This window comes from Chiroxiphia lanceolata, chromosome 1 (genome assembly GCF_009829145.1).
Source record: "Chiroxiphia lanceolata isolate bChiLan1 chromosome 1, bChiLan1.pri, whole genome shotgun sequence".
Lineage (NCBI taxonomy): Eukaryota > Metazoa > Chordata > Aves > Passeriformes > Pipridae > Chiroxiphia > Chiroxiphia lanceolata.
In genome coordinates, this window is record NC_045637.1 from 43,786,911 (window position 1) to 43,810,706 (window position 23,796).

The 23,796-nt window shown below is 42.3% G+C and overlaps 1 protein-coding gene across 3 annotated transcripts in view; it reads right to left on the minus strand.

Annotated features, from left to right (window-relative positions):
- MAPRE2 (microtubule associated protein RP/EB family member 2) overlaps positions 1-23,796 on the minus strand; it is a 100,222-nt gene that overhangs the window by 52,001 nt on the left and 24,425 nt on the right. The window contains exon 1 of one of the 3 annotated variants that reach the window (XM_032675832.1): positions 6,131-6,375. In XM_032675832.1, the coding sequence (XP_032531723.1) occupies positions 6,131-6,249 (119 nt within the window). In that variant the 5' untranslated portion in view covers positions 6,250-6,375. Of the gene's footprint in view, positions 1-6,130; positions 6,376-21,610; positions 21,673-23,796 lie in introns of those variants that run through there. The other 2 variants (XM_032675842.1, XM_032675853.1) reach the window with 2 other exon arrangements.

The following is a 23,796-nucleotide window of genomic DNA, read 5'->3' on the forward strand; positions in this document are numbered from 1 at the left end:
GCTAATGCCGTCCGCAGAAGAAACACGGATGTTTTCCATTTACGTTCCCTAGCACTGATGTTGGAAGTGAGTGACCAGTGCTGCTAGCTGGAGGCCAGGATTCAGGGAGCGAGGAGGATGCAAGGATGCAAGTATCCAAACACTGTCCTGGTGCAGTGTGAGTCTTGCTGCCGCCGCCACCACCACCACAACGCTTATTCCGCACTACAGCCTTCGTGCCATCCCACTCAGTGGTTTGCATGATTGAGAACAGATGTGGTGAGACCACTCGTTTTCAATTATCAAACAAAGGCTGAAAGTTTCATCTCCAAAATGAAAAGCTGGCACATGACTTATCTTCTTCCTTACCAAGCCTTTGCTATACTTAGCTTTGGACATGAGGAAGGAGAAGAGACTGTCAAATTTAAACTACCCTCTCCACCGAAACACAAGACCTCTGAAAATATTTTTGAAGAGTCACTCATTCAAGTGCCAAGGCTTGAAATGCAGACCTACCACACTTTTTTTTCTTACTGTCTCCCAAAACAAGTTTTATATCTCAAGGTTAGTCCAGGTATGCCGATTCCTGTGGTCCAGCCTGACTGTCATGAGGGTGCTGCATCTCCCTTGAACTAGCCAAAGAAATACCTTTAATCAGGATCTCTTGCCCCACCTCCAAATCACCTTTCTTTTACAATGCAACATATTTTTCAGTGCCTGTTTTCCAGGGACACTAGATTGAAGACACTAGGCAGAAGTCAAACTGTCTGCTTCTAAAAGTGACAGCATCAGGTTCAGTTCTCACATATCTGAAACTTGCTCCTTCTTTTGTTAATATGCCAGAAACACATTGCTTTTGCTATGCAGCTCAACAAGGTAGTTTAAAAAAACCACATCACACACCAAAAACCAGAATGCAGCCTCCCACCTACAGGATGTTTCTGAAACCCATGGAGGCTGGGTGCAGATTATGTGTTCTCAGAACTTTTTGGTGAGAGTGCTTGGGTGCATCTGAGAAGACAGTGCTGTCTGAAAATCACCTCCATTTCCTTACGCCAACTGGGCTGTCTGTGGAGTGTTGTTTTGTTCCCCTCTCCCAAAATCCCATAAAGTTATCTGCCTGATTTAAACAAATACCCCCAACACCCAAAACACTGTGAGGATATTTTCTTCAAGGAAGATCAAATCCACGTCAAGAGAGGTAGCCCAATAATGTAGGCAGGGATTATCTAGGTTTCAAACTACTGATGCAGTATTGAGCAGAGTCATCCTCATAACCCTCAGACACATTTATATGCACTCACATGTGACTCCTTGTTATCTTCAGACAGTTTCACCCTGTACCTTTTGAGAGTTGGACCCAGCAGAAGATACTCACCAAAACAGCTCTCTCTAGGCAGAGTACTCCCTAATCAGAAAACAAGATTAAAGAAGAGCAGCAGTGGCAGTGATAGGAAGACAGCTTTATGAAAGTGAAAGAAGAGAAAATAAGTGGGTACCTAAGCTCACAGGAACCAAGGAAAGATTTCTGCATGGTCCCTTTTAATGCTGGCTAGTAGCTGCTGGCTCTAAGTCATCAGGACAGTCTTCTGCCCAATAGCTAGTAAATATCTTGTTGCAATCCAGACGCTTGACAGATAAGGGGGTTATCACAAAAATACCACTTTTAGAAAAGCTCAAGCCAAATTTATGGGGTGTGATTTATGTTGGTTTGTTGTTGTGGTTTTTTTAAACATTTATTATAGACTTTCTCCTTTCAGTGAAATCTAGTGCAAAATTCTCATAATCTGCAATAAAGCTGTTAGGTGAACAGCAAATGCCTCTGAAAATAATGATTCAGTTACTAATATATAGTAATAATAGTAGCATTTGCTTTGACTAGCATTTACAGTTTCAGAAGTCACACTTGTCTGTACTACTAAGCAAGAAGATAGCTCCTAGCTTTTACTGTGTATTGTCTTCCCAGTTCTCAGTAAGTTTGTGCACTATTATATTAATTTTATCAACACAAGTGGTCTTTTTTACTTCAGTGGAACTACCTGTTCACCATATTCAATGGAACATAATTTTAGAGCAAGAAACTCCTTCTGCCCACAGCAAGGCATAGCTGTAGGTCTCCCTTTGAACCCTGAGTAAAGCCACACGTGTGGAAGGCACAGAGCCACCAGAGACAGGGGCAGGTCCTGCGGAGGGAAGGATGCTCTCTGCCGCCCAGGGCCAGCCTGCATCCGGCAATTCACTGGGAGCTGGGAAGGTAAAGACCAAAACAGGTTTTGCTATAACGTAAATCTCCACTTTCAGCATGGAAGTTATCGGCTCATACTGCTGTAAAAGGCAGCCAGATATGCTCTGTAACACCCCACAGTTTATTTCAGCAGTGGGTGAGGAAATCGCCACTTCTGTCCCGCTTTCATTATTATGCAGAGCACCATCGCTCATTGACAGCTTACACAATGACTTCTAGAAGGAAGACAACACTTAGGAAAACCAGATATTTAAAACATAACTCTAGAGAGGTACGTGCTCATAGATAAAAACTACAATAAAAATACTCTTTCCTTTCAGCTTAGTGATTTGAAGAAAAACAATCAGGAAGTCGGGCCCCCCTCCCCCCACTTCGTGCAAGTTCTGGGTATAAAACTAAATATAGCCAGGGAATGAAGGACCAGAAAAGCGTTTTTCTAGCAACACACACAGATAAACCAAAAGTTAAGCACGGTCTCCTACAAAGGAGCGTACAACAGTTTTCCCCTTTGGAACCAGGGTGGGCTAGATATATAATTCAAACCTGGAAGTATTCAAACTTTTTGTACAGTTAGCTTTTAAAAATATGATGAGCTGATCTACCACACAAAATGCCCAGATTCTGGCAATAAAAGAACTGCAAACATACCCTATTTTAAAAAAAATTCTCCACACAGCTTTTGATTTGGTTTCTCATTGAATTTTTTCAGTCTTCTTTGAACACAGAAGTAAAACTATAATTAAATGTAGTGCCATTCTCAGAAATTACCCCAAATCTATTCTGGGCCAACAAAAAAATGTTTCAGTACCAAAAAAATTTTAAACTCAGTCTGGAGGACATGAAACAGCATTTTACTAGAACAATACAGATTGATTACAGTTATTAATTCTAAAAGGTGTAACATCACCCTGTGACTATATTTTATGCCGAAGTGCCTGGTTTCCATTTACCACCTAAGTAAAGCTGGATGAGAAACTTAACACCTTGGGCCCGTATGTCTCAGTCTGCACAATATAATATGTCCTTTGGAAGACTTGGAAAAACTATTTGTGGCTTTGCATATGGAGTATACGGTTAGGACTCGTGGTATAGGTTCAATTCCCTGCTGCATCCTCAACTCAGTGGATAACTTATGGCATCTCCTTCCACGTCAGCCTCCTAGTCTGTAAAAAGTTATAAACTGCAGCTGTTTTTATGTCTGATTCAGGAGTTGCATATTAAATCTTTGGTAAGACCTGGTATTAGAAATAGGAAACCTTTTTTTTAGGTCTGAGAATATCCAACCTGATAAACACAAATTTTCTGATCAATAAAGACTACTTTTGTTTTAAAATATCTACGAAACAGAACACGTTAGAAGTTGTAAAATGAGAATGCATTTCTGATATTACAGGAGAGAAGGACTTAAAGGCAAATACTGAACTTGCATACACATGGGAGATGCAGGTTAAGAGCAAAGCTGCAGTATGCACAAGTGTTTTACAAGCAAAGTATGTACTTCTAGCTTTGTACAAGTAACTGCTAATCTGATGTCAAGCTCCAGGGTGTGTTTAATGACATATTTATTTCACATTCCTAGATGCACATGGAACAAGCCAGCCCAACAGTCAGAGGCATAACAACTTGATGTGTCATATGGTAAGGTCGTACGAGCTGCTCCGTAAGGCTGCTTCGAAGTCAGCAATGGCACTGACAGTCCAGCGTGGTTGCAGGCACTATACTGATGGTATTCATCTGTTATACTTACTGAGCTCCTGCTGCAGCTCAAACTGGACAAGCACCAAACTCACCTAACTAGTCAAGGTTTCCATGGAAGTGAAAAGCCATTTTTTTCAGTACCAAGGAGACGTTTCACAGCAGGTTTCACATATTTTCTTTAACATTTCCCTTCTGTTATGCTTGCCATTTACTTCCTAAAGTACTTAAAGCTAGAAATGAGAGCAAGTTAAGTATCATTCTGTCCCTTGGAGAAAGTGAGAAATCAACAGATATGGATGCCATGACTGTGCAGATCAGGGTAAGTTTCCACAAGGAAAAAAGAACCTAAACAGAATTCCTCAGTGGAAATCTTTATTTGTGCATTAAAGGTTTATTTCTGAAATATATCAAACTGTATCACTTATTTACTGCCCAAAAGTAACATGCAACATTAGCATTAAGAGTTCTGTACTCCTTTATATTGCTCTAGAGAGGAATACAAATTAATTCAAATCCCTAGAAGACTAAGGAGTACTACTCTGGATTAAAGGCTATTCAGACACAGAATAACTTCACAATTTTCGAAAAAATGGGCAAACGATACAGTTATTTCTGTCATCAGATGCTTAACACAGCAGCCTTGCAAAATGTTTTTTCTAGACATAGTTCAATGTCTGATATGATAGGCAGAAGGACAAGAAAACTGACTTGTTGATGGCTGCAGAAAAACACATACAAACCTATTGCAAAAGAAAAATGGAGAACCTGATTTAACAGAGGTTTTCCAAAGAACCCTTCTGAAGACGTGAGACAGCAATCAGTAGCACCTATGACATGTCAGAATAACTAAACATAGATGCATGGTATTTTAAATATATTTCATATTTCTGCTTAGATGCACCAGCTTTCCTCTAAAATGGAATCTTGTACTACTCAGCTGAAATTTACATATACGAAGTGAGAGCTCCAGGCTTTCTGCAAGTAGAAATAGGTCCTTACAAAAGCAAATTTGCTACTTCGTGCTAAATGTGTGCATTGGGGCTCCACTTCACAAAGCATCAGCAGATTTAGAGTGAGACGGACTAAATTTTGGGCAATTCAAACAAGCCACACACTGGGATCGCCGACACACTTCGAGATCACGCGTCAGCGTGTGATCAACAATGAGATTCACTGTTAAGGTTATTAATGGTCAGCTATACCGGTAGCAGCTCCGTTACTCCTCAGCAGAAGAAAAATACTGTGATTTTCTTCAGACAAACAAGCCATGTCATCCACGTTTGTTTTCATCTAATCGAGCATACAACTCGCCACTTTAGTCAGATATTTGAGAGCAGCATCATTTCCTGTTGCTTGAAAATCAGCTTTAAGGGGCGTGTTCTCTGCAGAGGCACTGCTTGCTGTCATCCAGGCAGCATTTAAAATAACTGTATATTGACATAAGGGGAGCTACCGGCCGTATTATCACCCTTCGAGTCGGCAACAAGGAGCACATCAAACCAGTTGCGTTCCGGGCTGCGCCACGACCCTTATCAAACAATGCAAACAATTTTAATGAGCTTATCTGCCGGAACATATTGTCAGAGATGTTAATGCAAAAGCGCTGCCAGCAACGCATGCCAAACGATTCATCAAAAATGCCTACAACCGCAACAAAAGACGTGTGTCCCCCCAAAACGAGGAACGGTAAATAAACACAAAATGGGGCTGGCGGGGAGCGGGGGGCGGGGATGGAGCCGCCCTCCCCCGCGCAGGCACCGGGGGGACTGTCACCGCCGCCCGGGGAGCGGCTGTCACCCCCACAGCGGCGTGCGGGGGGCAGTGCCCGGTGCCGGAGCGGGTCCCCGGCCCGGGCAGGGGCTGCCCGCGCCCCGCCATCCGCGGCCGCCGCCTCCCGCACGGCGCCGCCTCCCTCCGAGATCCGCAGCGAGGTGCTGCGGCTCTTTTCCAGGGGGAGCTGGCTGCCTGCGCGGGGTGCGTTCTTTCCCTCCTTTTTATTTTATCCCCCCTTCTCTCTTTTTTTTTTTTTAAATTATCATATTTAACCGCCTTTCTTCCGCCCGGGCGCGGCGAGCCCCCGCAGACATCCCGCCTATGCACCGAACGCTCTCCAGCCGGACAATGCGGGGCCGGGGCGAGAGGAGGGGGCTGCAGCCCGCCCTCCTTATGCAACCTCCCCCCCGCGCCGCCGCAGCCCCCCCGCCGTACCTGTAGGAGCGCTCCCCCCGCACCGTGTGCTTCCTGAAGGGGATGATGGTCCCGTTATCCTGAATGATGTCGTTGTTGTTCTCGCCATTTGGGGACAGGGCTTGGGTCGGTCCGGGCATTGGCGCTCCCGCCGCTCCGCAGAGCCCCGCGCTGCTGCCGCTGCTGCTGCTGGTGTGCGGAAGGTGGCGGCAGCCGCGACTCTCTCGCCGCCCGCCCGCCCCGCTCCGCCCGCGTCAGCCCCGCCCCGCCCGCGTCAGCCCCGCCGCCGCCGCCACACGTGACCGCCCCTCGCCATGGCAACCGGCCGGCGCCGCGCTGCGCCCGGGGACGGCAGCGGGCAAGGAAGGGAGGGAGCGGGGAAGGAAGGGAAGGGGCGCCCGCCCCGCCCCGCGCCCCCACACAAAGAGCCGCTCGCCCCGGGCGTGCGGGGGCTCCGCCGTCCCCCGCGGGGGACCAGCCCGAGCTGTTCGGCGGCCCCTTCTCGGGGCAGGCACAGACAAAGCGCCCGGGGCACCCCCCACGCATTCCCTGTGCCCGCACGGCGATCCCGCCGCCTCCGCACGTGTCCCTGCGCCCGTGGGCGGCACGGAAACACAGCCTGTCTCCTGCAGGGACGGCGCCGTCCCCCTGCCCAGTGCCACCCGGGACAAGGGCAGCCGCAGTGTCGCCCTGGTTCTACGAGACCAGCCGAGACCTCAAAGCCCGACGCCTCTTCATCACCCTCCGTCCCCCGGTACCTCCGCATCATCCGCCTTTTCGCCACACCAAGGAGCTATTTGGGGCTCAAGCTCCTCCTTTTGAAGGAGCCCCCACACCGGGCTGCTCGGTTACACGCCGCCCAGCCGCAGCAGGGAACACCGCCCAGCTTTCCCCAGCGTCTTCCCTCGGTGCTGGTGTGCTCGGGGTTATGGACATCCCCACTGCGCAAAGCTCGCCTACCCTGGCTGCAGCTTAAAGAATCATAGAGTGGGTTTTGTGTTTCATATGGCAAACCCTTTATTAACGAAAGTACATAAATACTAACTGACATGAGAATACAAGGATGTGAAAAGTCATAGACTCCTAATAACAAAAAAGCCTAAGAAGGTTCTAAGTTAATCTATGCTATTTTTTTCCTAGTTCCTGCGTCTGCTACTTTGCCTGCATTTCCACCCCAAGCACCATGATGTCCGAGTTACCAAGCTCTGTATTCCTGCTTACGGCTTCACTGGAGAGCACAGTACACCACCTGTCAAGCTGCACTGCACATTTCCAGCATTCTCCTTCTCTTCGGCTTACACAGAAAAAACATTTGATGGCACATCCTTCAAAATATTGCTTGGATCAGAAACAAGAAGGGAAAAAACCTGCCAAGGCAGTAGCGCTGAACTTCTGGCACTGCTAGCACCACCATTCACACAACCCTCATCTCTTCCTCCCCTTCATCTAAAACAGTTTTTTATCCTTCTTGCTCCATTTCCCTCCGCATAGCTCTATGATTTCTGCATATCTCTCCTTGCATAAATAGCAATGCCCTTCAAAGTTTGACATTAAACACAGAGCAATTCTGGTCATCCTCAGGAGCAGGTCTGAACTTCACTGTGGCCAAACCTACCTTCACATCCCAACAGTGGATCAAAACTCACACATTTACCACATTAGAAAAACAAACTATCCAACTATTTACAAATTGTTTTCTCTAAACAAAAACTAACAAGAGTGACTATGTGCACAGTCTCTTAACAGCTTCGTATGATCTCAGGGCTGTTAGGTGCAAAATGTTTGGGCCAATCTATCAACATCTTAAAAAATACATGGCCACAAATCCAGCTCTCTTTTAAAATGAGTTTTAAGGTGGCAGGTCAAACAAAAAGAGCAATGTGAGTATTTCTAATATGTTCTCAGAGATACATGACGATATTTTAACTCAGAAGTTCTGAAGTATGAGTTTGATTATGTTTATACTTAGATTTTTTCCTGCAAAAAAAAGAAGATTTAATGACATTTTAACTAATCTTTAACCTTTCAGACTGAAATGACACTTTACTGAAAACTTAGTTTACATGATAATGTTCATGACATAGACTCTGCATTCACAGAGTAAGGTAAATACAATCAATAATTGAACACCAACTGCACAGTACTTGGACTGTTGAGAAACTACTTAGATTTACATCAGACGTATACATTAACACACACACACACACACACAGAGCAATCTCTAACAAAATTCAAGTTAGCCTGCCAATTTGTCACTTGTCCTCTGAACACCAAGACGGGAGGTCTTATTTATTCTTTCTGTCAGGTTTTCAAACATGCTCAGATTTCTCTTTCAGTAATCTATGGACATTGGCAGTAGGCACACTTTATTGAAAAGTGTTCCATTCATCTGGCAACTGGAGGAAGCTACGTTTGAGTCTTTTTCTAAACAAGCAACAAAATACATTCTGCTAAAAAGACCAGTGTCTTAGTAACACCCAAGAACATGGAGAAATGCTACATGGTGACAGAATATCAAAATAATCTATAGCAGGTCTTTATCTGCCAGACATAACCCTACCTGCTCTGCTAGGCAGTGAGCAGTAAAACACTCTGCAACCCTAACTTGTAAAAATATTTTTACTACTTCATCAGTGACAAAGAACAGAAGCTTCTTTATGGAAGTCTCCAAAACTGTTTAAAACATGTACCGACAAAGCTACAGAAGAGAAATGCAGGTGAGAAGAGCATGGCAACCTCACTTCAGACCCCTTCTTGCCTCTGCATTAGGATTCAAGGTCAAAAAATACACACTGCCTAAACAGAATACCTTACCTCTATAGAGGCTGAGCCAGGCCTCAACCAAAGCAGTTTGGTGCTGGTTTTCAGAAAGCACATGCTGCTTTGGTTGATCTAGCACAGGCTGGGGGGCAGAGGGTGCAATATGGATTCCATATGCATGGCATTCCCTCTACTGTACTCCCTCTGTCTCTGCTTCTGGGCACTCTGTGGCCCACAAGTACCACTCTTATCTTTAAGTGCTGGAAGCCACCAGGATTTTCTTCCCACTTTCATTATTCTGAGCTAAGAGGTCCTGCAAGAAATAGGAAATATGTTGCTGTTATTAAGTGTCTGTGATTCTGTGCTGCCTTTGTAGATTTTTACAGGCAGTAGGCATACAAACAGAGAAGCAACCTGAAGAATAAAAGCTCATCATGGTGTTGACTAAAGAGCCCCAACTGTGGTATGTTGAAAGTATCGAAATCTAGTACTCGCAAGAGATATACACACTAAGCAAAGAGCCAGGAATGCAATTAATGCCTAAGGGTGGATTACAAAACCTGATGCAATAGATCTTCAGCACTGAGAACCACAGACGCAATGGCTGGAAGGGACGAATGGAGGTCATCCATTCCTATCTCCCACTCAGAGCAGGATCATCATCAACACAAGATCGGGTCACGTTTCGGGACATGATCAATCTATCCAAATCTTAAAAATCTCCACAGATGGAGATGTTGCATCCTCTCAGGGCCACCCGCTCCCATGCCACATTAGCCACACAGCAAGTATGCTGATGCAAAAAGCACTCTCTACCTCAGCACTTGCATTCCAGTACTCTGATTTTTGCTGAGGTGAACAAGGTAGAGCAAACACTAGCAAGTACTAAAGCAGGCCTAGCCATCATTCTCCAAAATCTGGTTGCTCCTTACTCCTCAGAGCTTTTGTTTTCAGTTCCTCTCTCCTTATTTGCTCTAAACTTCACTTACTGCAGTAGAAAGGCCATGCAGCATAATTTAGGATGCCTTAGAGTGAAATCCTTTAAAAGCGCAAAATGCAGCATTAGAAAGACCTCAGACATGCTCAAGCCAGAATTTTATATTAGGCTGATAAGAAGCAATCAATGTACAGCCTCGAAAACAGAGGTGATGGCCATGCTAGAGACTTCTGCTGGTATATTTGTGAGAAGATTAAAAAAACTACGGTTTTAGGGAGTATTGTGTGTTACATGGCCAAACTATAAACGCAATTAATGACTGCAGAAATTCCCCACTGCTTGAATAACTGTGGGATGGTGGGAGCAATAGGGAAATAGATTAAGGAAAAAACACATCTAACCCTAGAGTGGCAAGGAGCATTCCTCATCTCTGACATCTCAGTTCAGGTTCAAGCTCGTGATATTCCTTGCACTGTTCCCAGATTACAGCCCAAACACCATGCAAGTATAATTATTTTGGGCCATGTACATCACTTTTCTGAAGAGTTTCATGAACGCTCCTGTCACAAGTATAGTTTTTCCATTGGGAAAAAAAAAAATAAGAAAACCAGATTTCAGAAAACAGTTAGAAGATAACAACAACTTTTGGAAAGCAGTAGTCCTGAGCAATGTAGTATGCTTTTCTAATTTAACTATTCTCATAGTCTTCCTTTATCAGGACGAAGATTAACAGAATTCTCTAAAGCCACAGGTTTAGACACTGTAGAGTAAAATTGGTTACTTCTAGCACTGAAACCTGTGTTTAATCAGAAACCTATGCAGAAACAGGCTCTCCCTCCTCAAGGAGTTGGCCAACAGTGTTTAGATTTGAAAATAACTGACTAAAGCAAATCAGGAAGAAAGTTTTGGAAGAGCTAAAAGTTACTCTGTTAAGTCTTGGGCACATCTTGGTTTTTAAAGGAAGTCCCAATTAAGTAAGGTACACAGACAATTCCTAGCATGAGTAGATTCAGTAAGATGTGTATAACCATGAGTATACTTAATTAGGCTGCATCAGAATCAGCCTAATTTCTTAAGTTGCATCTAGTAGATTAAGAACAGAAGACTAAGGAGATCCAGATTTGCACGTTATCTGTGGGAAGTACAAATGACATATCTGCAACTGAATGCCTAATACAGAGCACTGGCTTGCACCAGCCTAAATTAGTGATAACATATTGCACAGAAACATCTAAAAAGGAATCATCAACAGCAGTGTTACTAACATAGTGAATATATATCAGACATGATATGGTGCATGATAAACTGCAAGCTGACCTGGGTTACACAGAACTCACTGACATACTGTCAACAGCACTGATCAGCCCAAAGGAAAACTCCCACTGTGGTGTAAAATCACTTCAAGTGAAAATTTGAAACCGTAAGTTTATAGATTTTCTTTGTTTACATAGCACTGAAGGAGTTCTCCCACCTTCATCCTGTTACCTCATTCTCTGCCTTAAATTTCAGGGCGCGTTGCATTTAAACTCGCCATATCAAAAAGCAAATGATAATTTTGTCAGGACAAAGAAACACTGCATGAGTTGTATTAAAACAGCTACTTATCACTCCAGACATCCTGTAGACAAAGAACGAGCTTCCCACCCTTGGGGATTCTAGTGTTGCCTCTTTAAGCAAAGTCTTGATTATTTGCCTTCCCTGGAGAGAGACAGATAAAGAGAAGGAAAAAAAAAAAAAAAAGAAAGGGCTGTCCCAATTACACAATGTGCATGGACTATATCCCTATGAGGTAATTCAAGTCTATTTTTAAATATAGAGACATATTTATATTTCAGAGGTCACATTTAACATTTTAAGAAGTGTTCTGCGCCTGTGAGGGAGAGTAAAACAAATCTTAAGAGTCTTTGTCAGCTAAGTATTCTTGAAAATTTAGTCTTATAAGCTCCAAATCCGATCTGACCATTGGTGTATGACTTGATCGCTAAAGAGAGACATCTTCAAGAGCCAGACTGGGTATTTTCCTTTAAAAAGGCCATAGTTACCTTTAATATAGACCTTAATGTAGAAATTAAATAGAAATCAGAGGATTAATTCAAGAGTCACTGTCTACAAAACAAGGATTTTTATGTTCACAGGAACAGGATTTTCTGTGAAACCCTTGAATAACAGGTATTTTAAGACTAGTTATATACTTCTAATATTAATTCCTAGAATAAAGTTAATAAATAGGTTTAGTGGACATTTATTAAATCCAGTTAGCTAAATCCAGCTGCTTCAAGGAATAAACTCTCCAAATTCCTATTTAGAAAGAAGCACTCTTCAGTACACATCAAAGAACTCCTTGCTTAAAACATCAGAAGTTCACACTGAATAGCCAAAATATTTTTATCCAGCGTTTTCTACATAACAAAAGCTCCAGTGAGAGCAGGAAATACTTCAGCGAGGGACGGTTCCAAAGCGAAGAAATTTTTTTTTCCATTAACTCCGGACCAACCCCAAATTTGGAATTCTATAGTGTCTCTTATATTTGTGTTCAGTGAAACCCACTGGGCTATAGCAGAGTTTCAGACACACCTCAGGGAGCGGCTCTCATCTAAAAATAGAGGTTATGATCAATAAATGCTTGGAATAAGGACTCCTATGTCTCACTCTGCCTTTAATACTGATTGAAAGCAATTGAGACAGGAGACTGACTCATTGCTCATTCATGTGCATTTACATGGAATTCTTTGGCGGGAGCTGTTCTAGATGTACCATTGCTGCTTCCATTTGCACCGAGGAGTTAACTAGTTTTCTGGGCTTGTCAGAGTTCAGGTGTAAAGACTGTGGAAAGCCAAAATAAAAACATTAAAAATGTTCAGGCAATCTGGATTCCTGGACTTTTTCAGAGAATGACAAAATCTTAATTAAATGAAAGGGAGATTAGTGTTCTAGAAAAGAGGGATTTAGGATTTTCATATTTCCGTACACTACAGTATGGAAAAATACCACTGGTAAAAAGTCAGAGCTTCAGATATTCATGTCTTCAACAAAACAAATTATAAATGTAAAAGTCTGGAAGGATTTGGGAATGTGAGAGAGTAAGTCTAGCATTTCTTCACGTATTTTCAACTGTTGAGGAACCTTTGGCTTTCTTGGGACTAAAGAGGGTGTCTCAAAAAAGGCAGAAAGGTGACAAAATCAGGTGGGAGTGGACAATCTACCCTTTCTGATGTTCCTTCTCTCTGTTCTACGTGGAAAATATCAGCAATACCCTTTGAAAGCTTTTCAGTCTATTGATATATTTCATAAAAGCAAGACTAGGGCATGGAGGAGGACAAAGGAGCAGCTCTGCCACACTTTGCGAAGGGCAGAAGTTTCTAACATGAAAAATGGGTATGGCCATATCCCATACTAAAGTGATACCTTTACTGGTAGACAACGACTTTGAACATGTTACATTACCCTGCTGAAACTTGGCGTTGTTATTACACACTAAGAACTCAAGAATTCTTAATAATGGCTCTTGGGATCAATGATTCTCTGTTCCTATTATACAACAGGTGGTGTGAAGCTGATAGCCATTTTATTTGCACATTATCCAAGTAAGTTAATGCTCTACATGACTATCTGATACTTGTATATAACACAAGGAGGAGTTTAAGTGTTTGGGGAAAAAATGCTTTGGAACGATTATTGGCTAAGATCTGTCCAACATAGTGTTGCACCTTGTCTAATGTCAGCATTACAGATACCAAATACATGAAGCTTGCACAGGGTTTATCACCCATAACAAGGAACATTACACTTACTAACACTTACCAACCTGTCTGATCTGTCCAAGATGCTCACCGCTGCTAAAGAGGAAGGGAGAAGGCTGGTACAAGAAAGTTATGATTCCATCAGATGGTCAGTTTAAATTTTTGGATACCTATTACTGGATCAAGAATGTTTCAACCAGCTAACAGAAAGGACTAAATCATTACAAACCAGGATTTGAAGGGGTTACTTAGTCCCAGGAAACTGTTAATTAGGTGTCTGTCCTCCCACATCCAGCCAAAAAGCCAACATAAACAGTATTACATGCTCTAGCTAATGTGAAAGAAATACAGAGTGCATTCATGCCTGACCAGGATCAAAATCACACTGCCAAGTCATTCAGTAGTGTGTGAGTATTTCTGTGATTGCAAACCCCAGCCCAAAAACCTTTCCTTGCTGCAAAATACTCCACACAGTTTCCTAAGGACCTTACAGTGTGCTACAAATCATCTTCTTTCAGGGCCAATGCATCTCACATGCCCATCAAATCAGTGAATGCCAAGAAGTTACACAGAAAGTGGTGTGCTTTTTTGTTTGTATGCCACCTTCCCCTCTCTTGATAACTGCATTTATCTGGGACATTCACAGCCTTTTACAGAAACTACTTTCTGTCAGCTTTCCTCATTTTACAAGCACAGAAACAGGCCCTGCTGACCAGCTTCCTCAAAACACTTACTGTCACAAGTCTGTGCAAGCTCCATTCTCAATACCACTATGGTAAGTTCCCATCCTTTCTTCCATGGGTTGCTTTTCTGATTCTTGCAGTACTTCCAGCTCTGCAGCTAAGCCAATCCAATCCCTTTTCTCCCTTGCTACAACTAAGTGAATGCCTCCTCCTTTTTATCTCAGGATTTCTTCCACACCTGAGGTTTTCCCATTGTTCTTTCTCCTATTCTTTCCCACTCTTCCTTTGTCGGGCATAATCCTTTGTGGGCTTGGGCAATTTCCACTTTCCTTCCTCAGCCACCTGCAGAGAACCTGGGTCAAATTGGTTTCCTTCCCTCAGCCAAGTCCCCGGCACACTTACTGTCCAGCTAACATACTGTCATTAGCTAATTACGCCTCATTTCATCCAGGCCGAGAGGAATGGGCTGCAGTACTTGCCTGCTAAGGTGCATGCACATTCACACGCAGCCATCCCAAGAAGCGACACCTGTATTTAAGGGCTGCATAACAGCCGGAATTCACAAACCTCGTGTGACACATTGCTGCCATTAACACACTAAAGAGCTGAAATCCCTGAGGCACCTCAGCACCTCTGAAAAACTAGGTTGTGAGGATTTGCTTGTGTTGACTAGCTCACAGAGAAATCAAGAAGTGCCTCCTCTTTGAGCTAGAGCAAATGTACATATTCCGCACAAGATTTTTAAACAGAAATTTGTCTTACCATTCAAATAGACTTGCTTTTAGATATTTCAGGCTCCTTTCAGGCCAAATGCGAGCATCTGAGGCAGTCTGCTTTTTACTTTCTGCGAATTTCTAACACACATGCTTTTTCACTTGCTGTTAAGGATTTTGACCTGTAACACAGTTGTAAGTAATACTTTCTATTCGTAAATAGTAGAGCATTTGGGAGCAAGAAACTGTTCTATGAGTATAATTTAATTGCTAGTTAACATAATACTTGTACTGATCTGAAAGTTTTAGTTTCTTCGCTTATTGATGGAAAACAGACTTTTTCCATTGGCAAGTCAATGTTCATTATCATCTTAGCATTTATCCTAGGGTTTTACAAAGAGGAAAAATAATTTTCACAGACAGCTTTAACCATGTTACACTTTTATTAGTAGTATGAATTAAAAAAAGAATACTTGCAAACTGTGTCAAGAAACTTATCTCACTGACAGGCATTCCCCAAGAGGACTTTTGGAGCTTGACCTATTAGACCAAGTTTCCATTAATACTTTGAGCACTTTATTAACCTAGTGCTGGAGTGCTTTATTTAGATACTAAGACCCTACAGAAGGCTTACATAGCCCTTTCTGAAAGCCTGAAATTTCCAAGTAGCCAAAAATGTCCTTGCCTCATTGTTAAGAGTTAAAGGTAGCTGGGAGAAAGTTACTGCTTGTTTGCTTTAGTGGAAAGTGCAACTGTTAAGAGCAACACACAGAAATACTGGGAGCTTGGGTAGGAAATATAAAGAAGCAAGAAAACTTTCAACAGTGTACAACTGTAAATTTTCCTTAGGAAGTCAAATTAACAACTTAAAAAAATCACACATAGTAACTAAATTAATGGTAACAAAATTGCTGCCACAAGTGTGTGGATCAGGTGGGATACCAGCTGAATTACTATTGTGACTTAATTTTTTTTAAATGTAGGGAACAGATGAAATATAATATAAAGTTCATGCCCCTCCTCTAAAATAGAGGAAGGGCCATTAAAAATGTACACATCTCCATTCTGAGCAGACAAGAGCGTACAAAAGGTGCATGATCTTACTGAAAAGATAAACAGCTGGATTTACTTGCTTCCATTAACCAATGATTGACCCACTTGTCAAACATAAGCTGTAGATTTAAAAGAGTGATTACGTGAAGCCTCTTACATTACACAAAAAAAGATCCGAGCTATGAAATCAGATCAAGTCTGAAAATACTTGAGCACAGTCAATATTGTTCTTTTATACAGACGCAGGATGAGAGTTAGTTATTTGTTTAAAAACCTACAACATGATGTAATGGTGTATCCTCTAGTGCTGTTCAGAAGGCGTTTATCCCATGCATCCCGCTCAGGTCATTACTGGTGTGCCAAATCCAGGCCTTTTGTAAGAGGATGAAGCTCTCATGGAAGTCATTGCATAAGTCTGAAGTATGGGGGCATGGTCAGCTTTCTTCTATGAGGAACAGGTACTGATAGAGACTGAAAACTGATGCTTAAAACCATTCACCCACAGTAAATGGTAACCATGACATGTACCTGGCCTGTCTAATCACTCAGAGAGGAACTTTAACAGGGGTGGCAGCTGTACACACTTTGATGGCAGACCTCCAGCTGAAGCTTTTAAGGCCCAAGCCAGCTGCTGTCAACTTTGCCCACCCATAAGCACCTCCCACCACATGCCTGTTTCTGTGCCTGCTCCAGGCTCAGGTAGGAACAAATATGCAAGATGCTACAGATGATTACAACATTTGGGTTTGAGTGCAAGCCCTGAATTAACAAGAGTGCAAGTGTATCAAGGACAACAAATTACTAGGTCTCAAGACCTGAAAACCTCTAATGTTGCCACCTTGTATTGTAATGCAACAGCACTGTCCACAACAGTGGCCTTCCTGTAATTGACTTAAAGCTAAACAAGTCTCTAAGAAGGTTGAGAAGGCCATTATTATAAGGAACATTTTTACTGAAAGGACAACTTACGTGTTGCTTCCACCTGACCTCATTAGCATGCTGTGTGTTGCCAGTGACTCCCACTTTACTGTGACTCAGTAAATAGGGTGATTTTCTGCAAGCTGCAGATCATGGAGCAACTTAACTATATAGGAATCCCAGCAAAAAAAAAAACCAAAACCACACACTAAAGTTTCCAGCCCCAGAGACTGTAGAGAAATATTGGAAAATGCTGATACTTGGAGCCTGTCCACCCATGGATTTTACTCTACTGCTAGAGGCCCTGAGCACCACAGCTCAGCATCCCAGTGCCTGATATGCAGGTGCAAGCTTTAGCAGCAGCATGGGAAAAGAGGGCAGGCAAGCTACACAGTGCCTACTACACCACAGTACAGGGATGTGTGCACTTCATAGAAAAGAGGGTACAGTTGGGAACACAGCCATGGCACTCGAAGCTCCACACCCCTCCCAGCTCATCTTGCAATAGCGTTTTGGTTTCAGCTCAGTTTTTTGTCATATTACTCAGTAGCACTTGAGGGTCACCACTGTGCCAGGCCAGCTTTCCCTTCCCATCTCCCCTTTACATTTCTTTCTCCATCTCTCCTTGCCTAGATGAAATACAGGGATACTTACCACTTTGCTGTTGGCACCTTCTGGACTTTAAAGTGATAACCAAGTGATGAGACTTGCAGACAGCATTGCAAACAGCCTAGCAAGACACACACTACCAGAAAAAGGTCCCCTGTTTTCCTAACAGATTCAGCCTGATGGCAGACTTGGGATGACTGGACAGAATCAGGATAGGTCCTACACACATATTTATAAAATCTAGAAACTGCTTTGAAAAATGACAGTTATTTTTATAGCATTTGGATGCACTATAAATACTTGATATATCTGACAAGGATTAATATTTTTCAAGATCCTTAATTTTTTTAAAATTTATTTTGCTGCTTTAGCAAAACTCAAATCATTATTTGAATATTTTTTAATAAACATTCTCCAACTTTTTAATGAAGCACTACTAATAGGCAGGATGCAAAAAGCAAAAAAGATAACTAGGAACAACGGTATCTTTTTTTATATTACTGTTTATTATGTCTTCAACAGTCATGGCATAAAATAGCACCATTTTGTAACCTCTGAACAGTCACACTGTGTATAAAATAAAATAAAACAAGGCTTCTAACATTTTGAGCACAAAAGGTACTAGTGGCAAGAAAAGAGTGCCTTTTCCTCATTACAGTAGAAAATGAGGTTTCTATTTAATAAAAACCCCAACCACTAGGCTATGTGTTTTTGTTACTGTAAATGTATGTCAGTGCTGTTGACAGCTTCTGCGTTGGAAAGGATCTCATTATTAACTCTGAACAAAACCACACGTTATCTTTTCGAAAAGCAAAGTTATATTCCTGATGAATCATCAGCTGCTTTGCTGAGCTCCTGTGGGATAATTTTTGGTATCGGGCACTGGAAAAATAAATATCACCCTAAAGTTCAGAATATTTTCAGACAGCACCATAAAAGGCTATTAAAGCTACCCAATTTCTAAGTTAAGAAGGGAATGGGGCTGGTGAGTACACAGCCAGAAACAAACATTCCATTTGGTTAACTTTGCTGTCTCAGGTTCAGCCTTTAGGTCTCCAGTTCTCATGTTGGATCAAAACCAGCTATGAAGCATCTGCATTCTATGCAGGACTGACTCCTAAACAGATGTCCTCCACTACATTTTTGGAGACCTTGTGGTGTTTACACAGAATGAACACTCCGCTCAGCCCAGAAGTTCACCTATTTCATACTTCTTCAGGCCTTTGGCTGAAGTTACAAGGCATCCCTCAGGGAATTCAGGTCTTCTTTGGCGGACATTGTGGGGACCAGTTTGGGGAAACAAGGTATGGGGAACTGAGCAGCAAACAAAGTGCCCTTTATCTAGAAATAGTGTTTCATTCTGCACCAATGCTGGGAGGTAGGGATAAAGAAGTGAGAGGAAGTGCTTCTTGAGCCTGCCTGGTTTAGGTAACTACATGCACTTTTATCACGAAGGAGCAGAGAATATTTGTGTCTGCAGGGAAGAAAAAAAGCTCATACAGGCCTTTTTGTTCAGACCTCCCCTGGACACTTCATGAATCAGTAGTTCATCATACAAACATACTTTATATACATGTATATACACTTTATATACAGACTTTTAATGTATTTTCTTTCTCTTCCCCTATCTCAAAATTACTCAAATATTACAGCTAATTCCTGAGCTAACGTTCCAGCAGAAACCAGACTTGCTTTCTAATGTTAGGGTATATTGTAATTGTTTTGGTGATAATACATCAAGCAAGGAATTGCAAGTGCCAAGTCCCCTTATCTTTGTGTTGCACACAAGAGCGCCTAATACAAGAAGTGTAAAATTCCTTGGATGTTCCAACATCCATCCCTCATGTTGTCCTTACAACTTAACTCCATGAAAAAATACACCCATTTGTCAGGCTCAAAGGCACTAAAACCTAACCAGAGGGTTTCCTGAGTGAAGGCTAGCATATAATAGCATATCACATGCATTTCGCTTTTGCAGTTGTAATAGCTCAGCTAATTCTCTAGTAATATAATGAATCTCTGGTATTAGAAGGCTGATGGCTAGATCCTAATTTTGACATATAACAGGCCATAAGGACTAAGGGATTTGGAAAAGAAAGGCTACACAGTGAGCAGCAATCCATGGGGAATACACTGGAAAACTGTCTGTTGCTTCACAGAGAGGGTTACACATTGCAGGAAGTCTGCACATGTCAGATAAGTTTCTATTAGACAGGTAGGATGCAGTCTGCTTTTATAAATGTCCACTTGGTGGCTGTGCACTATCTCCATGCACACAGTTTTCTTTTAGATTTCCTGTTGTTTCCAAGTGCTTGTGACAATGCCAGTATAACCACAGTGATGAAGCTTGACTTTAAGCAGCAGCATCTGCTCCGTGCCAGAGTGGAAAGCGACAGATGAAAGGCTCCACGGCTCAGCACAAGGCATTGCCCCGCTGAACTTCCGTCTGCAACACCTTCCTGGGAACGGTTGCATCCATGGGGGAGGATATTACATTTCCCTAGTTCTTGCTCTCAGATGCCTCCTGTAGTCCAAATCTACTGCTTCACCCTTGAGGCATACAAGCCTGTTTCAACTAAATTATACGCTACTCTTTTCCTGAGAGTCTCCAAGTACACTTGAGCCCTGCATGTTTGCTAATTGCTGTCAAAGTCACTCTTCTCTTGCAACCTGATGGACCTGGACTGTGTGGCTCCTCATTTAACTCTGCTTCTCTTCTACTTATCTCCATCTGTGCCAGTGAACACAGGCAATTCTTGTACTTCCCGTAGAACTTACCCTGAATTATTTTTCATGTCTGTCACGTATCTAGCGAAATCCTTCTGCAAACATATTTAAGGGTTGGGTTTTTTTCAGGGCATTAAATAACTTGGAGCAAATTCCTAGTTTCACAGTGAAGCAAGTTTTTAAAACAGCTCAGACAAACCTTTTTACTTTTAACTGTAAAGTTCAAACAACGTACCACTGCAAACTGAGATGTCTCCTATATCCAAAATTAGCATTTATTTATACACTGGAACAGCTTTTTGAGTATTAACACAAATGCAGTGGTATGTTTTAAAAACAAAAGTTCTTCATTACACAGCCCTAGCATCATTTCAGTGCTATTGATGTGTTTATCACCAGCTATGAATAAAGAAACCCCACACTATATTATAAACCACTAATTCTGCAGCACGTTCCTGCCAAGGGAAAAGGCAGGTATGGTATCCAGCACAGTGCGGTGGGTACTGTCCATGGTGAATCTGTTCAAACAGGAGGTTTAATACCGGGTATCCTACGCTCCATTTGGGAGCAGTGAAGGTTTCTTGTTTGACAGCTCGGATGCAGCAGCAATGATACAAGGGAAGCAAGTGATGGGAACCGCAGGAAACACAGATCTGTTCCAGGCGCATCCTTTCTGAAGGCTTTCTAAACATTGCCACCTTGTGGGCCTCCTGTCTCCTGATATCACTGGTCCTTCCACTCTCTCCAGGTGACTGCCTGAGCCAGATGCCAAGCTGGAGGCTACACTGTTGAAGTTAACATCCAGCTTGGGTGGAATGCTATTTAAACTCCCATAGTTGGGGGATTAAAAAATGAACAGAACCTTAAAAATTCTGTCTGACATTAATTATTGACCCTGTATGTGACACTGTGTAATTTGCTCTTTTTCCACTTAACATTATGAAGGCAGCACTAATAATGTGCAGAAGAGCTAACATTTAACAGAAGAAAAGCAAGGACACAATTTCTCAAAGCTCCCAAACAGAAGGAGAGAGGGGAGTTAAATTCATTGTCCACCTTTAGGTTTGGGTTTTTTTATTATTCCTTTTTGCCACCATTTCCTTCTTACTCCAATTAAAAAAAAAAACCAATTATTTACAAGAAGTCTGTGGCATCTAGTTTAGCTTTCAGCAGTTCCATTTCATGAATGAGAATTTTTGATGACTTGAATCTATCAATTGCTCAGTCAAAAGATGATGCAAAGGAATATAATTTGTTATTGATAACAAACTTATTTAGCTACTGCCTTACAGATATCAAACACGTTTTTGGGTACATTCTCATTTGTTAGCACTGTAAAAAAGACATACAAACGTACTTACTTTGAGCATCCAAACACTTTCCCTGGTTGCCGGCTTGAATTATTCCTTGCAGCAATTTGGTACTGGAAAGAAAACACAAAAACCTTTAGTTCAACAATCACATAGGAAAAAAACCACAACAAAAAAAGACTCACTGGATGGTCTTTGTCTGTATTAGTTGAGCAGTGATGCAATAGTCGTATGCTAAAAATGAAACAAGAGGAGAAATCCTTCATTACAATGCCGTAATTCAGCTGTGTTCACAATGGCTCAGTGTCTAACATCTGCACAACAATCAGATGTTCCCCTGATATAGTAGCAGATCTATGAGCTCTCTTATGCAGTGCTACATTCAGAGTTTATTCATAATTGCCAGGCACATTGCTCTTTCTTCATCCAACCAGGCTTCTCCTTAGCACAGGCAATCAGTTATGACTGTTGTGTCATGCAACTGGAGCCTTGCTGCACTTGCCTGAACAGCTTTTCAGAGGAAAAAAAATCTGCCATTGAAAGACACAATAACTGATTTACAGGAAAGCCCATGTTTTTGCCAATACAACACAAAGCAGCTGGCAGTCCTTTGAAGTGTCTCGCTTAGCAATGAAATCATGGTGCTGCCTACTTGTAGCAGCCACATTAAGGCCCATTCCCTTCTGTGTTCCTAGATGGAATTGTCTACAAATGCTAAATTTGTCCTCACATCCATCTCTCTCTCTCTCCATTACAGACTGCAGAAACATAAGATGGAGCAACCATATATGGGTTTCAATTTGTGACCTGAATTACATACTGTGGTTACGTGGCTAAATTTCTCAATTCAACTTGTTAGTCAGCAGGAACTATCATTCCTAGCAGGTAAATAATGGTTTACAGTGAGACCGGGGCTCTGGTCATTGCTTGTTTTGCATTCCTAGTCAACTAGGAATTGAGACAGCCCAGCAGGGAGGAGTATTCCAAAGGCATCTATCTCTGCATAACAGCACAAAACTACACCAAACAGGATCCCAGGGGTATTCAGACTGCATCAGGAATGAGAGATGTAAGAAGCTCCCACAGGTGAATTTATATTCATCAAACCCCCTGTTTTAGGAGGAGGAATACATAAAGTAATTCTCACTATAATTAATTATCATCTGGAGAAGGTAAACAGACCTTTAAAGATGGCTTGTATAAAGGACTGGATCCCAGCTCCAGAAGCTGTGACTCATTCTGGCAGAGAACTTAGGATGGCTGCTAGCAGACTGGAAGGCTGAAGCTACCTTAAAGCCAAACCAGAATGAAAATTAGCTACTAAACATGTTATTGTTTCATTTCTTTGAATCTATCCAAGCCTCTTAAGCTGTGCTTTTCAATGTACTCTTTTTCCTCCATTTGTTTAATGTGGAAAGTGATTCCAGCACAGCTGACAAACCTCAGGCATCCTGTTGGCAAAGGAACAGCAAATCCATCATGGTATGTTGGCTTTCGCTCAAGTAGACCCCCTCTGAATTTTTCTGGGATCTAACAACACTACTGCAATAGCTTGTAAGGATGGGACACTTAAGACAATGGTTAGAAGAAGTCATGTCCCACCAGAAGGTATTGACCAGAATTTCTACAAGGCAGCTGCAGTGGAGAGACACAGTGAGACACAGACCTTTGAAATATGACACTTAATTTACTTATGGAATGTTTTCCACACTATACTTTTTGAACAGTGTGATATTTATGGCATATTGAAGACAGAGATAACTACTTAATTGTCTTCAGTATGTATCCCTTGCAAGGGATTTGAGTAACATCACCACGCTGAACTTCATTAATATAGTCATAAATAAAACAAAAGAAGCCCTCATAGCACAGGTTCCTAAAGCTTGGAAACTGATTATGATGCTGACTGTACAGGTCAAACCAAAGAGGTACATCTCAGCCTTCTTGCCTGCCAACCTGAGCTGCAGGGAGCAGTGTGATTGCTGTGGCCAGATGAGATAATTGGCACCTGCTGCTGTGTGCAGCAGCACTACCAGGTCTCCACCTGCTCCCTAAGCCATGCCAACACCTCAACCTGTACGTCCGGCTTGAGATGCCAGAGCAGCACCCAGGCAAGGGAGTGGTAGGAAACACTGGATCATTAAGGTGGAATTTAATTTAGGTGGACAAAGGAATGCAGTAGAGGTCTTAGTGGGTGTGAGGAAGGTAACAATGGAGAGCTGGAGTCCCCTTCAAAA